This window comes from Lactuca virosa, chromosome 3, assembly GCF_052849685.1.
Source record: "Lactuca virosa cultivar CGN04683 chromosome 3, Lactuca_virosa_CGN04683_v6, whole genome shotgun sequence".
In the NCBI taxonomy this organism is placed as follows: domain Eukaryota; kingdom Viridiplantae; phylum Streptophyta; class Magnoliopsida; order Asterales; family Asteraceae; genus Lactuca; species Lactuca virosa.
This window is the reverse complement of record NC_136428.1, coordinates 208,731,554-208,747,722: the sequence shown is the minus strand read 5'-3', so window position 1 is coordinate 208,747,722 and position 16,169 is coordinate 208,731,554. Positions and strand designations below refer to the sequence as shown.

The following is a 16,169-nucleotide window of genomic DNA, read 5'->3' as shown; positions in this document are numbered from 1 at the left end:
CAAAAATTTGTACTTCTATATGCTTATATAATTTGTGTATTAAATAAAAACTTTGATATTTTTCGGGAGAAGAAACTAAAAAAAAAATTATTTTTTTTAAGAAGAAGCAAGTAAGATATGTCAAATTTGTCTTTCCACAAAAATAAAGACAAACAAAACTATAATTTTTTTATTTCAAAATTGTCATTTCAATTTTTGAAACAAAAAGAAAAATAACTTTTGCTTTTTAGTGTTAATTTTCAATTAATTTAATAGGACCGTGAACATTATTATTTGACTAAGTGGTTTATTTTTATCTTTCTTTTAAGTGTCAAAATGTTAGGTTTACTTTTAATAAATTATGACTTAATGCTCATATTACTTATAATATTTTTTACATATCTTAAAGTTTTCATGTAACTAGAAATTGCTTTCTTTCTGTTTCTAGAGGATGTTCACCGTAAAATAAAAACCAGAGAAATAAATGACATCGGATAAGAAATTATTTCACCCCACATCTATGTACCTAGCTAAAAACTATTCGCCGAAAAAAACTATCCGACACAAAATAATCCGTCAAAAGGCTAAAATGAACTATCTGACACGAAATGAAAACTAATCGCCGAAAGAAAACCAATTGTCACAAAGAAATTAATCACCGCTGCCGCATCGCGCAGGTACACTATAGGTGTAGGTCAAAAAGTAACACATTTTATAATATACGATTTTTATTAAAGAAAATAGTTTGTTAAACATAACTTTTTACTATTTATGTTGTTTTTAACAAGAATTATTATTCAAAATATCAATATATTTTTAATAAAACAATTAGAAGTTACTGCATAGTAAAAAAAATAGTCAATATTATTTTTGCACTTTTGTTTTGTGATAGTTTGTGAAAAATATTTGTGATATAATCTCTTACCGATTACTATTTCTATGTACTGGTATGTAATCTTATTAGAAAACTTGTAGGTTATGCAAAACCGGCTTTCAAAAAAAATCACAACGATCAACTAATATTTTTGTAAGTTCTTTTAAGTGAGAAATTATTTTTGTCCGTCGTTTGGCGCGGGTAAACGGCTACTATATATATATATATATATATATATATATATATATATATATATATATATATATATATATATATATATATATATATATATATATATATATATATATATATATATATATATATATAGAGGTAAGTTCAATTGAGAAAATAAAAAAGGTTGAGAATGGGGGAATCATTCTCAGCCAATCATTTATCTAACATGTTCAAATTAAAAAAAATACGCGTGTCCATTTTCATTAAGGGTATCTTTGTAAATTAGCAACTCTTTTACATAGAACTTACCTGTTCGTTGTTATCAGTTTCCAATTTGATGATATCTTTAGCTCGTTTGAATCGGATATGAGGAATTCATTATCAATATTATTTTCTTTTTATAACTCGTTAGCAATTATACGTATTCATTCCATTAATCGTGAAGTTTCGCATCTGTGTTTCAGTTTTCTACTTCGTATTCGGTTTCCGATTTTATCAGGTATGTATATCGTTTGAATCGGATAGATCGGAGTTCATTATCAAGATTATTGCTTTTTATAATTTGTTTGGAATTACGCTTATTATCTTCGTTTTGGAGTTGTTTCATCGGAGTTCATTATCAAGATTATCAAGTTTCGAATATGTATTGGAGTTATTTCATCGGATTTTTGTTAAGTAGTTTGAGATATTTATTTCAAATCGGAGCTGATTTAATTTTTAATCGGATATATCGTTGTAGTTTTTACGCTCTGTACTGATAGAGATTGCTTAATTACATCATCTGATCATATATGATTTAAGTTTCTTTCAGATATTTTGTACGTTGAGGTGAGATATATTCGAAATTAACCAGGTTTTCATCTTTACGACTTTTTTTGTGAGATATATTCGATATATTCGATATTAAGATTGTTTTTGTTTATTTATATAGATCATTTGGTGTATTATGTCGAATTCTAGTGTTATTGATGGTGATTTGTATTCTTCTATGAGTGAGAGTGAAGAAGAAGATGTTGAGAACTCATTTTTTGAAGGTATCAGTTATTGAATTATTTTGTTGTTTTAAATTTTGTTGATTATCATTTATTTACATATGAATATGTTAATATGAATAAATTGTTGTCTTATTCATATATGAATAAACGTGTGATAATTGTAATTTCGAATTTATTATTTTTTTCGTTTTATTCATATATGAATAAGTTATGTTTTATTTTATATATTTTGAATCCTCATGAATTTTATGTATTCATATATGAATGTTTTATTCATATATGAATGTTTTTTGTTTTATTTATATGAGTTTCATGTATTCATATATGATTGTTTTATTCATATATTATTGATTTATTCATGCATTATTATTTTAGGTGGTGAATCTTCAAGTTCAGTACATGATGTGCAATACTGTGATGATATAATTGGAGAACATGTCTATAAGCCAAATGTACATGTTCAACTTATTCCATTTAAGGGTTTAATCTTCAAATCATTAAAGTTGGCTATCAAAATGTATTCTGAGTATGCTGAAATTGGTGGTTTTGATGTTAGACTGAGCACACAGTCAAGGTTTGATAACAAGATTATAAAGAAGAAACATGTTATATGTAATCGTGGTGGCAAACAGAAAAAGAAATTTTGTGACACATTAGGTATAAGTGGTGTTAGGAGGAAACGAAATTCAAATTCAAGGGCTATTGGTTGTCAAGCAAAGATTATATTTGAATCTGTGTATGGAACTCCAGATTATAAAGTTTTTCAGTTTAATGAACTTCACAACCATCCACTTGAGAAGAGAAGCGATTTAAAAAAAGCGAGACAAATGTCATATTCAGAAAAAGAGTTTATTGTGCGTGCTTCCATATCAAAAATAGGTCCAACTATGGCTCATAAGTTGAGGGCAAGTCTGAGAGGTGGGTATGAGTTTGTAAAGCCCAAAGTAGTTGACTATAAAAATTTAAGGAGAGATATCAACAGGGTTATTGGTTATAAAGATGCCCAAATTATAGTAAACACAATGAATGACCGTCGAGCTCACTATCCAAATTACTCATTTGAGTTTAATTGTCAAGATGATGTTTTGGACTGTATGTTTTGGGCTGATGAAATGGAGAAGGCATATTATGCTGAATTTGGTGATGTTATCTCGTTTGATGCGACTTTCCGAACAAACAAGTAAGTTATTTTATCTACTTTTGTTTATAGTTTATTCATATATGAATATTTTTATATTCACTTATTAATACATCAAAAATTGACTTTAATGAACATTTTTTTTGCGTGTTAGGTATCGAATGGTTTTTGTTCCGTTTACTGCTATTGACCATCATAAAAAATCGGTTACTGTTGGATCTGGGTTGCTAAGCAATGAAAGCATTGAGTCTTACTCTTGGTTGCTTAAAGCATTTCTTAAAACTCATGGGAAAGAACCAACACTTGTTTTAACCGATCAAGATGCTGCAATAAAACAAGCTGTTGAGAATGTGTTTCGTAATTCAAAGCACCGATTATGTATGTGGCATATAATGAAAAAGTTGAAAAAAAAGGTATTATTTTAATATATTTCAAATATATTACTTATTAGTATATTCATTTATGAATATTGATTGTTATTTTACTTATTATTATTTATTCATTTATGAATATTTTTGTTTTAATACAGATATCAGATGATTTGTTTACGAACACAGACTTTAGAAAAAGGTTTTCGAAGCTTGTTTGGGACATTAATATGAAACCTGATGTTTTTGAGGTGAAGTGGGGTTTGCTTATGAAGGAATTCAATCTTGAAGACACAAGATGGTTTAAAGACATGTTTACAATACGTGATTCATGGATACCTGGATATTTTAGTGATATTCCAATGTGTGGTTTGATGAAGACTACATCGAGGTCAGAGAGTATGAATTCATTCTTTAATACATACTCAGAAAGTGGGAACTTACTTTTGAATTTCATGATGAATTATGACACTGCCATTCAAAAGCAAAGGAATACTCAACGAGAGCTTGATAAGGCATCAAAGAAAGCATCATATAAAATGCAAACACCTCGAGAAATAGAACTGCAAGCATCAAAGGTTTATACAAGTACATTATTTTTTGAGGTGCAAAAAGAAATATATAAAGCATGTTTTTTCTGTACATACTCATATGTTGGTATTGAAGATGGTTGGGAAGTTTACATTGTGCAGCACAACAACAGTAAAAGTGATTTTAAAAATGAATTTAAGGTAATTTTACTAGTTTTTTTTATGAAAAATGTAATAATATTCATATATGAATATCAATATTCATATATGAATATCAATATTCATATATGAATATATGAATATTATATGAATATATGAATATATGAGTGTTGATATGAGTATTCTTATATGAATGTAAATGTATAAATTTTGTTTTTGTATCAGGTTGAAATAAAAGCTGAAGAGAAAGAAATAAATTGCAGTTGTGAACATTTTAAGCGTATGGGTGTTTTATGCAGACATGCTTTTACAATAATGATGAGATGTGGTGTTAAAGAAATTCCTGAAAGGTACATTTTGAAGAGATTGAGAAAGGATGTGATATCAAGAAATTATCGTTTTAGTTCTGTTAAATCCGATTCAGGTGATTGTGAGAATGTAAAGCTAGTCAATGATTCATATTATAGTTTTGAATCATGTTTGGATATTGTAAGAGATGACAAAAAGAGATTGGTTTTGTTTGCTGAGAAACAACAAATGTTGTTGAAGGAATTTGAGAGTGATTATATTTCTCCTGGATTGAAAAGCAAGACAGATGGTGAAGTCGTATGCAAGCTTTTGGGTGTTACTATTCCTATTCCAGAAGAGATTAATATTCATGTTCCTGAAGTTCAAAGCAATAAAGGTTCTGGAATCAAGAAAAGAATTCCAAGTGCAGGTGAAGTAGCATATGAAAATTCTAAAAAAGAACATAGAATGTGTTCAGGATGTGGAAAACGAGTTCCACACAATTTACGTACTTGTCCAGAAAGAGTTGGAGCTGCTAAATCAGCAAAAGACAGTTAGGGATTTTTTAGTTTTTTTTTTTTTTTTATGTTTTTTGGTTTTATTCATTTATGAATATATGCAGATAAAAACAATAATCAATAATATTCATGTATGAATAATACATATTTATATTGATATGGTAAATTGATATGTTGATATTTGTTTTTTAAATTACTATAAAATAAGTTATATTGATATTGTAAATTATTCATAAATGAATACAAATATGTGAAATTTGTTATACTAATAAATAAGTAACATTCATATCTGAACTTTTTTATGTTAATATCTGAACTTTGTTATACTAACATATTACTTTGAACTTATTCATAAATGAATATATCATATTCGTATTCATTTATGAATAAATAAAAATAAAGTTTGAAAATATTTGAATATAAAAAAATGACATAAATAAGCAAACTTGTTTCTACTAATAAGTTAGTTATATTCATATCTGAAATTTGTTATATTCATATATGAACTTTGTTATACTACATATTACTCCTAATTTAATCATAAATGAATATATCATATTCGTATTCATTTATGAATAAACATAAATAAACTTTGAAAATATTTAAATATAAAAAACTGACAGAAATAAGCGAAGTTGTTTCTATTACATAATCATTCAACACAAGATAATAAAAGTTGTTCATAAGCATTTCACAAAATATTGAAACGAACATTTAACAAACCATTTAAAACTTGTTTCGCAGAATCATCTTACATGTACTTCAAATCCATTCATCTTCAACACAAACTGTTCTATAGCATCACACTTCAACATTCTTTCATCTTCACAAGCAATCATCAATATTCTTTTAACCTTTTTTGAATTGTTTGCATAGCCTTGTATGCATGATCAGTACGCACTTTAAATTCGACTTTTTGATATTTTTCAGCAAGATCCAACACCTTAGCCTTCAACATGTTAATTTCAGAAGTTAGCATTATGTGTGCATATCTTTGCCTGAGCTTCTCTAAAGTAGTTTGTTGAACTGCACTTTCTTTATGAAGACCTGGTTTCCACTTTGAGAGTGGTTGTCCCATATAGGTCTCCACATGTCTCATTGCAAAGACCCCACAATCAACTTTGTTTTTAACTGTTCTCCATGACATTTCAAGTCGTTGGGGTTTGATACTTTCTTTTGAGATTGCATTTGCTCTTGGATGGTTTATTTCTTTAAAGTATCTCACAAACAATTTTTTCTGATCATTAAATAAAATAAAAGTTAGATATGTAATAAATTGGTTCTTTTATGTTGTTGTGAATTGGGTACATACCAAAGGTTTCAATATTACTCCGTATTTCCCTTCATAATCCCCCTCAACTGTACTATTGTCTAGAATTTTAATTGATGGTTTCTTTAAGTTGAAGACAATTACAAAAATATGAGCACTTCTAACAACTGGAAAGAATACCTGTTTTTATGTATATAATGGTAAATATTTTGTTCATAAAATATATATAAAAAAAACAACTTTAATTAACATACCATGTCAATATCTTTTATGTTCAAGATTTTTTTGTACCCACTGGTACTGTCATGAAAGTTCTCCTTGAATTTTTCATACTTTCTTTCATCAGACAATGTTGAAGTTAGATAAGCAGTCTGTAACCAATATAATCATATGTGAATTTCAGTTGAATATATATAATTATGTTAAAGAATACATCATATTTGTGTAATCATAGTGAATTTCAGTTGTAAAAAAATATAATATTCATAAATGAATACATCATATTGGTGTATTCATTTATCAATAAGGAAGGAATTAAGGTTAGAACATAAACTTACAGAAACTCCAACTTTCAAGAAGAGTCTGTATGGTGAATTTCCAAAATCCCTTTCCAGTTCTTGGTGGTTAAGTAAATCAGACCAAGTGTCTAAAACTTCTCCAAAAATCTCTGTGTTTGCATATAGACTTTCCATAACTGCTCTTTCTGTTATCTGACCATATTTTGTCTGGACAACCACATCTCTGCAAATATATAATCAAAATGTCATAGATTATTATCTATATAATAATCATATATGAATGTATATAAAATAAAGTTACTTACGATGTATTGCCTTGTAAGTTGAACAACCATTCACAGACAATACTCTCCTGATGTGTCAGTTTGGCTTTTGTGTCTGTTATTCTGCATTTGAAAGGTGATTTGAAAGCATCAACAAGCTTCTTCTCTCTTGGTTGATCCAGATCACGCTTTGATGGTCCTTCTTCAGTAGGAACTGATACAGAGATTGGATTTGGATTAAGAACATTTTTCTTTGCTAATCTGATAACAACCTTCTGATGGTCGTCTTTGATTTGTTTCTTTGTAAGTGGTTTTTTTGGTGAAGATTCATTAGATTTTTTACTTGAAGTTTGATCTGAATCTTGACTGAGACCTAAACTAAAGCTTGGATGAGTATCTGCATGCCAGGAGATTTATCATATAAATAGTTGTAAGTTAATTATAATATTTGAGTTTATATTTTGAAATGTTTATCCAAATTGTTACCTCTTTTATTTCCTTTTGTCTTGTCAGCTTTTTCTCCTTTCTTGTTTTCATTTTCTGACTTTTTCTTTCCTGAAAGATAAAGAACTTTGATTAAGTAATTCATATGTGAATAAGTAATGTATTCATTTATGAATAAGTAATGCATATCATTATTTATGAATAAGAAATATTAATTTTTTTTTATATTGCGTTATTTATTTGTTAATAATAAAACTTATTATATTCATTTATTAGTGATTCAACTATTTACCTTTATCTTCTGCATTTCTTTTCTCAGTTTCTGTATGTTTATCTTCACCTCCATCTTTCATGTTCTTAGCTTCTGTTCCTCCTTCATTTCTATCTTCAGAGTTTTCCTTGCCTGAAACATATACATCATATATGAATATTTTTTATTTTTTATTCATTTATATAGTGTATTATTCACTTATGAATAAACAATGTTATTAAAAATATCAATATAAATATTGTAATATATTTTAAATCGTTCATTTACCTATATCATCTCCCTTTGTTTTTTCAACTTTTGTTCCTTGTTCATGTACACCTTCTGATTTTTCCTTTTCTGCAAGAGTATTAGTTTTACCTGTACTCATTGGTGACCCTGGTCAAAATTTAACAAACAAAATTGTTATTGTGTATTAATATTTTTATATGTTTTTTTAAAATAAAAGTAAGACAAAATTTACCTATATCAATATTATCGAAAATAGTTTTCATTTCAAGGTGATTCCAGATTTCATCTTCTTGACTATTTAAACTTGAAATTCCAATTCCAAGGACATTGTCCACAATGTTGTCAACAACTTTATCCAACAAATTTTCATTTTCAGTTTGTTGAATAGTCTCTTCATGATTATTTGTTTCCTCAGCATGATCATCTTTTTCCTCTTCATCATTCTCATTTTCATTCCTCTTTCCATCTTTCTCTTTTACTCCAATTTCACCTTCTTTTTTATTCTTATCTGCATCATTCTTTATTCCTTCATTCTCTGCTTCATTTGAATCAAGCAAATAATCTACTTCTGGTTGACTTGCATCATTATCACTGACTTCTTCACCATTTCCCTCTTTATCTTCATTTTCTTTTTGATCATTTGTTTTTTGACCCATTATTGGTGTCAAATTGATTCCTTCAACTCCAGTTTCATTACTTGGAAAATTAAAAAGTGTTGTGCTTTCAGTTTTTTCTTCAACAATCATATTTGTCATCTTTTCTTTGAAAATTCTAAAACTTTCCTTTTCAGGGAACTTTGTCATCGCATCATTAAGCTTTGAATTCAGCTTTTCCTTCATCCTCTCAAAACTATTAAGCATTTTTGATATTTTTGATTCATATGCCTATGTAACAAAAAGAAGTATATGATTAGAATTTAATATAATAATTTAATGTAATCATATATTATTCACATGTTCAAACTAATTACCTCAACAGAATGATCTTCATCTTTATCAGAATCACTGTCTTCGAGATCTGTATCTCCTTCATCTTGTTCATTAACAAATTCTTCGTTTAATTCTCCAAGTCCAAATCTACCTTTTTCTTGTTCAAATGTCTCTCGATATCTAATCTTCTCTGAACTCCAATAACAAATTGTTGGACGTTTACGTGTTACTGTTAAAGCTTCTGAGTGGATGTTATCAGCATAGAACAACTGCACATAAATGATAACTAATTGATATTCATATATGAACAAGTAATATTATTTTTTACTTATTCATATATGAATAAGTAATGTAAAGCATTACGTGTGAACAAATATATTTTTCTTATTCATATATGAATATTTGCTATTAGTTTATGAATAATCAATATTATTAAAAATTGAGTATAAACATTATAATAACTTACCACCAAGAAAGCTGAAGGTCCAACAAAGAAGCTGGTATCTGAGTATGGTATGTATGAGTTTTTTGTTCTGACAAGACAGTCCAAAACATAGCTGCACCAGTCTATGTTGCTGATATCTGTTTTTCTTGAAATATAACTCAAGGGAAACAGGTTGCATCTTCCCATTGATGTTGACTCGCAAAACGTGTTGACAAAAAGAACTAAGAAGTTCAATTTGAAATTGAAATCAACTTGTGTGGTAGAAACAATAACATTTTTTATTGCACTTAGTCGGATGATTGAATCTTTTTTAAATTGTTGCTTCCATTCATCATAACTTGTATCATCCTTAGGCCATTGATCCAGTTGTGTAAGTTTGGTTCCACCAATTGGTATGCCCAACATGTCATGAACAGACTCTGCTGTTACTTTCAGTTCCTTTCCTTCAATATCTATCACCATTCTCTCAGAATCAAATTTTTGAAGAACATAAAATCCCAACTTCAGTGGTATATCTGTGATTTTCATTTTTAACAAAGCTCCAAAACCCATAGATCTTACAGATTCTTTTTGTTCTTTGCTCATCCCAAGGATTATAGATAGTAATGCCTCTGGTGAACATCTGTTTTTCATTGAGTAAAATTCTTTTACCATTGGTTTTTTTTTTTTGTCTTTTTTGATTGGTGACTCCTTTTTTTTGCCTTCTTCGATGGATGACTACTTTCAAAATCAGAGTCTGAATCTTGTAGTTGTTGTTTTTCAGGAGTTTTCCTTTTTGATGGACTTTTTCTGTTTTGATGCTTTATTTTCTTTGGTACTTTTGTTTCTTTTTTATCTGGGAAATGAAAACATATAATATTTGAATAAGTTACTGATATATAAATATGATATATGCTCGTTGATTTATTAATATTTATTAATATATCTAATATATACAATTTTATTCATATATGAATATATTAGATATGATAGGAATTTTGTACCTTTCGCATTTTTCCTCTTCAAATTTGTTTCTATCATAGTTGTGGGGTCTTTATCAGAAATACAAATCTTCTTACCTTCATGAAAGAGTGAGTAGAAGATAAATAATTTTGAAATACATTTTACAAAGAAAATATATTATATTCATAAATGAATATAGAATATTCATTTATAAGATATGATATGTATTTTATACCTTTTTGATTTTTCTACATTGATCTTGTTTCTCTCATTGTTGGTGAATCTTTATCGGAAATGTTAGTGTTCTTACCTTCATTCAATAGTAAGTAGAAGATAAATGAGTTTGATATTCACGAATGAATATTTGAATAAAACATATGTATTTATATGTTTTTATTCACATATGAATATGTTTTGTTATATTCATATGTGAATAGAACATATATAAGTCATTCTTGTTGTATTCACATTTGAATAATGTATGTATGGCAGCAAGTTATGTTCTATTCATATGTGAATATAACATATATATTCACGAATGAATATTTAAATAAAACATATGTATTCATATTTTTTTATTCTCATATGAATATGTTTTGTTATATTCATATCTGAATAGAACATATGTAAGTGATTCTTGTTGTATTCACATATGAATAATTTATGTATGGCAGCAAGCTATGTTCTATTCATATGTGAATATAACATACATATTCACGAATGAATATTTGAATAAAACATATGTATTCATATTTTTTATTCATATATGAATATGTTTTGTTATATTCACATATGAATAGAACATATGTAAGTGATTCTTGTTGTATTCACATATGAATAATGTATGTATGGCAGCAAGCTATGTTCTATTCATATGTGAATATAACATACATATTCACGACTGAATATTTGAATAAAACATATGTATTCATATTTTTTTATTCACATATGAATATGTTTTGTTATATTCAGATGTGAATAGAATATATGTAAGTCATTCTTGTTGTATTCACATATGAATAATGTATGTATGGCAGCAAGCTATGTTCTATTCATATGTGAATATAACATACATATTCACGACTGAATATTTGAATAAAACATATGTATTCATATTTTTTTATTCACATATGAATATGTTTTGTTATATTCAGATGTGAATAGAACATATGTAAGTTATTCTTGTTGTATTCATATATGAATAATGTATGTATGGCAGCAAGCTATGTTCTATTCATATGTGAATATAACATACATATTCACGACTGAATATTAGTTTTGCTTGTGTTCAGAAGTAAACAAAACATATTTTATTTACCTTTTTGATTTGTTCTTGGGTTTCGTTTATATGTATTCTTCACTGTTGGTGTTGTTTCTGTAAGGGTAAGTAGTTAATATTAGGAAAACATAAGCGAAATGTTAAGTAACGTTTGTATTTTGACAGAATAGTTTTGAATAAAGATGAAAAATGAAGAGATGATGTAAAATCATTTATATATCAAATAATAATGGATGATTCTTACAAAAATTTCAAGTAAATAAAGTAATAACGAAGGAGGGTTACGAGAATGAACGAGTATCATAAAAAATTGAAGTAAACAACCTTTTTTGAAGAATGAACAGTGTGAAAACAATGTTTTTAGTTCTAAATCAACTAATAATTATCGAAGATTACGAGAAATTTCAAGTAATCAAGTGATAATTTTAAAAATGATTCGAAATCGTTAAAAACTCGAGAAAAAACGCCGATGGTTACCTTTCATTGTCAAGAGTGAGGAAATGGTTTCGTTCATGTTTTCATCGGAAGACATTTTTTTCGTTTATGTTATTTGATGCTTCTGCAAATGGTTTTCTTCTTATTGATTCTTCTGCAAATGGTTTTCGTGTTATGGTGTATCGAAGAGGGAAATGGTGCTTTTCTGTCGAGATTTGACGTGTTATCAAATTACTCAAGTGCCCTGACGGTTTAATGTTTTTGGATTATTTACAAATTTGTAACCGCTCATTAATGTATTTAGATTATTTACAAGTTTGTCACCGTGCGTTTTTTAAGCTCATTAAATGATTGGCTAAGAATAGTTCCCCTATTCTCAACCTTTTTTTTTCTCAATTGAACCCTCTTCTCTCTCTCTCTCTCTCTCTCTCTCTATATATATATATATATATATATATATATATATATATATATATATATATATATATATATATATATATATATATTACCGTTAGGAACTTAGGATATTATACTTTTCGTTTGTTTTTTTTTTTTTAATTTATTTCATATATATTCCGCGAAAGGCCGCAAACATACCCTCGTTACCTACAAATATGATATGAACGTTAGCGTCACCATAAACCCCAGGGCATTCAACTAGAACGCTTATAAACCCTAGCTTTCCCCCCAAATTTCCAACTTTATATACCCTAGAAACATCCCTGAGGAAAACGCCTTCCATGGATAAGATCGAAAAGGCTCCGAAGGAGGTAAGTCTCTGTATTAATATGTAGTTTTATACAATATTTGCTTCTCATATGGTCCTAGCTCGCAGTTTATTCGCCTCTTAATACGAAAATGGAGCGAGCATGCTATTCCTTTTCACAATGTAAATTCAAATTTGTTCTACCAGAGAAAGTTAAAGTAAGAATCGGTTGTTCATCACGCTTCCTTATATCTTGTCCCTGAACGTGACGTGTTTTTTCATAAGGATTCTATGAAGAAGTTGCTATCAAGAGGAACGATTTTGATTGGGCATAGTTTAAATAATGATCTACAAGGTAATAATAATAATAATAATAATAATAATATGAGTGTTTCTTTTTGACTTAATTGAGAAAGTTGGACATTTTACGAATTTACCCTTGTTTAACTTTTTTATTCAGCATTGAAGATAGATCACACAAGAGTAATTGACACCTCTCTTGTCTTCAAATATGGTAGTGGCTCCAATTTCAGGAGACCATCTTTGAATGATTTGTGTAAGGCAAGTCTTGAAAAAGACATAAATACCCTTATTCTTTTCACAACACATGACACGACATAACAGATTGTACTGTGTTTCAGTGAGACAAAATTGTAATCTTTTGTCCCACCCAAAAAAGGTGGAACAGGGACTTGTGCGTGCAAAAGACGTAAATGCCCTTCCATTTATTTTAATTTTTCTTTCCATATTTTGACAGTCAGTTTTGGGATATGAAGTTAGAATGGAAGGTGCATCTCATGATTGTTTGGAGGATGCACGTGCAGCAATGAAACTTGTACTTGCCAAAATAGAAGTGGGGTTGATAAAAATGAAACTTGCTTCTTATATTTATTTATTTCCGAAAATACCCTTTGATTTGGTTGATTCATCTATTTGCAATATTCAGGTGGTTGAAACAGATGCAATGAAGTTACTTTGTCACAGCATACCAATTGCCATTCCTGAAGAAAAATTACTTGAAATTATTCCTGGAGATTTCACAATTGAAGTAAAGATTTGTTAAATTAAAATAAATAATTATTATTTAAAATATAGGGCTAAATGTAATTTTTTGGTTGCAGGAAAATAAGAAAGGTAAAGGAAAGAGATATTCGGTTTTTATAGTTTTCAAGAATAAACAGGAGGCTGATGAGGTGTACAAGGGTCTTAATGGTAACCAAGTTAAAGTAAGTATGTTTTAAAACATAAATAGTATCACATAATCATTTTTTATAATTTTTTTAATTAAATATAATAAACAACTTACTTTTGTGAAACCGTTTTTATGAGGATTCATTGGGGCGTCCACAGAAGTTAATTTTATTTAACCTGGATTCAGGTCTAGCTGGCAGTTTGTATGTCCGAAAGATGGTCTAAGCTGGCACTGGTGTCCACGTGGCATCGAAGATGAGGTGCCAGCTCAGCGTAAGAAGGTAAAGACACAAAGAAACAGTTGTATGTGAACAATTAGGTATTTGACTCCCACAAAAGGTGATTGCTGTTGAATATTGGAATTTTGTTTAGATTTTGATTTTATGGGTACTGTTTAGTGGTTTATTTATTAATTTTATTTTATTTTATTTTTAGATATGAGGATAGTGGGAAGTATATGAAGCTAGTTTTTTTTTTTTTTTTTTTTTTTTTTTTTTTTTTTTTTTTTCAAAAAACCACACTATAAATACAATCTATCTATTACATTTTTCACACACAAACCACCTTCAATTTATACAACTTTTGAAACTTTTGCATTCCAAAAATAAATCCAAAGAACCATCAATTTAACGCTCGTAGCAAATTGCGTGTAAATGTTCGTCCAATTGAACTGTCGATTTACCGACCACAAATGGATCTGTCTTCAATCTCACCATGACCCCAACATTTTTTCTATCAATAAATACCACAGTAATTTTACACGATGCAACCTCTCAGCACAACCACATTTCAAAATTTCCCCCCGCTCCCCGAATAGGTTTATTTACCGAAAGTCGAATTTGTCAGGGAAACTCAACCCGATCCCGAATCGGTAGCTGAGCTCGATTCCGAAATTGTTCAGGAAACCCAACCTGAATCATCTAACCACAAAAACGCAGAAAAGCGAAAGCAGCGGTTCGAAAAGAAAAGATGGCGTCTCAACAATGGCAACCGGACGAAGAGATGGTTTTAACGCAATCATGGGTCGATATTTCGGAGGATTCCAAAAAAGACAACGTGCAAAAAGAAGACCATTTTTGGCGACATATAAGGGAGCGTTTTCTTAAGGTCATGAACGTGGAGAGTACCGCACTAAAGATCGGTGTACTAGCAAGTTTCGCGAGATGAACAAATTTGTCACTAAATTTAATGGCATTTACAACAATTTGTTAACGCAATGGAAAAACGGAGAAGGCGGAAGACCCGAGACCTCAAGACTAGAATCCCAAAGACCCACTTCTTATAACCGCCTGTATTCGTCACAAACAAATCCACCGAGTCTACATAGACAACGACAACAACACGAACATTGCTTTCGGCAACTACCACAATCCTGGAAGGAGGAGTTCAAGCCCCCAACAGGCGGACCCTTGGTAGGTTTCATAGGACACAACTTGTGGCCTCTTGGAACAATACACCTCCCACTCACATTAGTCAGCCACAACGGAAGAGAGTAGGACAAAAACCATCAAATTCTCTGTAATACGCCACCATCACGCCACCTGCTTCCTACTCTCTATACCAGCAGCCACACATGCGGCCTTCCCGCGTCGGATCCCAAGCGTGAACTCACTGCTCTCGACAACACGGTCCACCACACGAACCACCCCCTTTTGAAGGACCCAAGCCAAATCAGCCTCCAAGATCTTCCTCCTCGAAACCTCAGCCGCCAGCTGATCATCCCGCATCGCTAAGCGCTCCGCCAATGCTTCTTTCTCCGAACTCAAACTCTGGATCTGTTGGGACAAACGATTGACCTCCCCATCCAGAGTTGCCACCTGATCCTCAGCAGTAGATTTTCTCCATGGACAATACGAGGAGGCGTTCATCGAACTTGCGTTGTTCCTCCTCGAGAAGCCAAACTTTCTCCGCAAGCTCGTCACGCTCTGATTTGACGGCGGCTAATTCCGCTAAATCATACCCTACGTAATGAAGACGACCGACAGCCGCCACCAAGTAAGGAGCAACCTGGGCAGCAACATACTGAAGATCGTTCTCCATATGAGAATAAGAAAGAAGATTAACGGACTCCAAGGTAGCCGGAGGAAATGCTTGCCAACATCACTCACGGGCGGGGCCCTGTTTTGATAGAAGGGAACCGTGTGTAAAATTTCAATCAGAAAGATATAGGCTAGGAGCGCTCAAAGATGAAGGATCAGCCTCCGTATGGACATCACCCGAAACAA

General features: G+C 30.1%; 2 protein-coding genes across 2 annotated transcripts; both read left to right on the top strand.

The window, feature by feature from the left end:
• Window positions 1-1,393: 1,393 nt before the first annotated feature.
• On the top strand, window positions 1,394-5,063 carry LOC145164371 (protein FAR1-RELATED SEQUENCE 5-like). The gene is made up of 7 exons (XM_079083094.1): window positions 1,394-1,526; window positions 1,839-1,855; window positions 1,959-2,061; window positions 2,398-3,202; window positions 3,315-3,573; window positions 3,690-4,106; window positions 4,443-5,063. The coding sequence occupies exons 1-7, from the start codon at window positions 1,394-1,396 to the stop codon at window positions 5,061-5,063; spliced, it is 2,355 nt and encodes a 784-aa protein (XP_078939220.1).
• Window positions 5,064-12,689: 7,626 nt separating this feature from the next.
• LOC145162815 (small RNA degrading nuclease 1-like) lies at window positions 12,690-14,328 on the top strand. Its single transcript, XM_079081844.1, has 8 exons — window positions 12,690-12,817; window positions 12,883-12,971; window positions 13,039-13,108; window positions 13,214-13,314; window positions 13,511-13,606; window positions 13,700-13,801; window positions 13,875-13,979; window positions 14,132-14,328. Exons 2-8 carry the CDS (start codon window positions 12,906-12,908, stop codon window positions 14,135-14,137), a joined length of 546 nt encoding a protein of 181 aa, XP_078937970.1. The 5' UTR covers window positions 12,690-12,817; window positions 12,883-12,905; the 3' UTR covers window positions 14,138-14,328.
• The last annotated feature ends 1,841 nt before the right edge of the window (window positions 14,329-16,169 follow it).

Excerpts from the sequence above, each read along its gene's own strand:
- LOC145162815 (XM_079081844.1), top strand. The coding sequence starts at position 12,906 with ATGGAGCGAGCATGCTATTCCTTTTCACAATGTAAATTCAAATTTGTT. Across the intron at positions 12,972-13,038 it reads TTCTACCAGAGAAAGTTAAA|GATTCTATGAAGAAGTTGCT; the intron begins GTAAGAATCGGT and ends TTTTTTCATAAG. Across the intron at positions 13,109-13,213 it reads TTTAAATAATGATCTACAAG|CATTGAAGATAGATCACACA; the intron begins GTAATAATAATA and ends TTTTTTATTCAG.
- LOC145164371 (XM_079083094.1), top strand. The coding sequence starts at position 1,394 with ATGAGGAATTCATTATCAATATTATTTTCTTTTTATAACTCGTTAGCA. Across the intron at positions 3,574-3,689 it reads TGAAAAAGTTGAAAAAAAAG|ATATCAGATGATTTGTTTAC; the intron begins GTATTATTTTAA and ends GTTTTAATACAG. Across the intron at positions 4,107-4,442 it reads TAGAACTGCAAGCATCAAAG|GTTGAAATAAAAGCTGAAGA; the intron begins GTTTATACAAGT and ends TTTTTGTATCAG.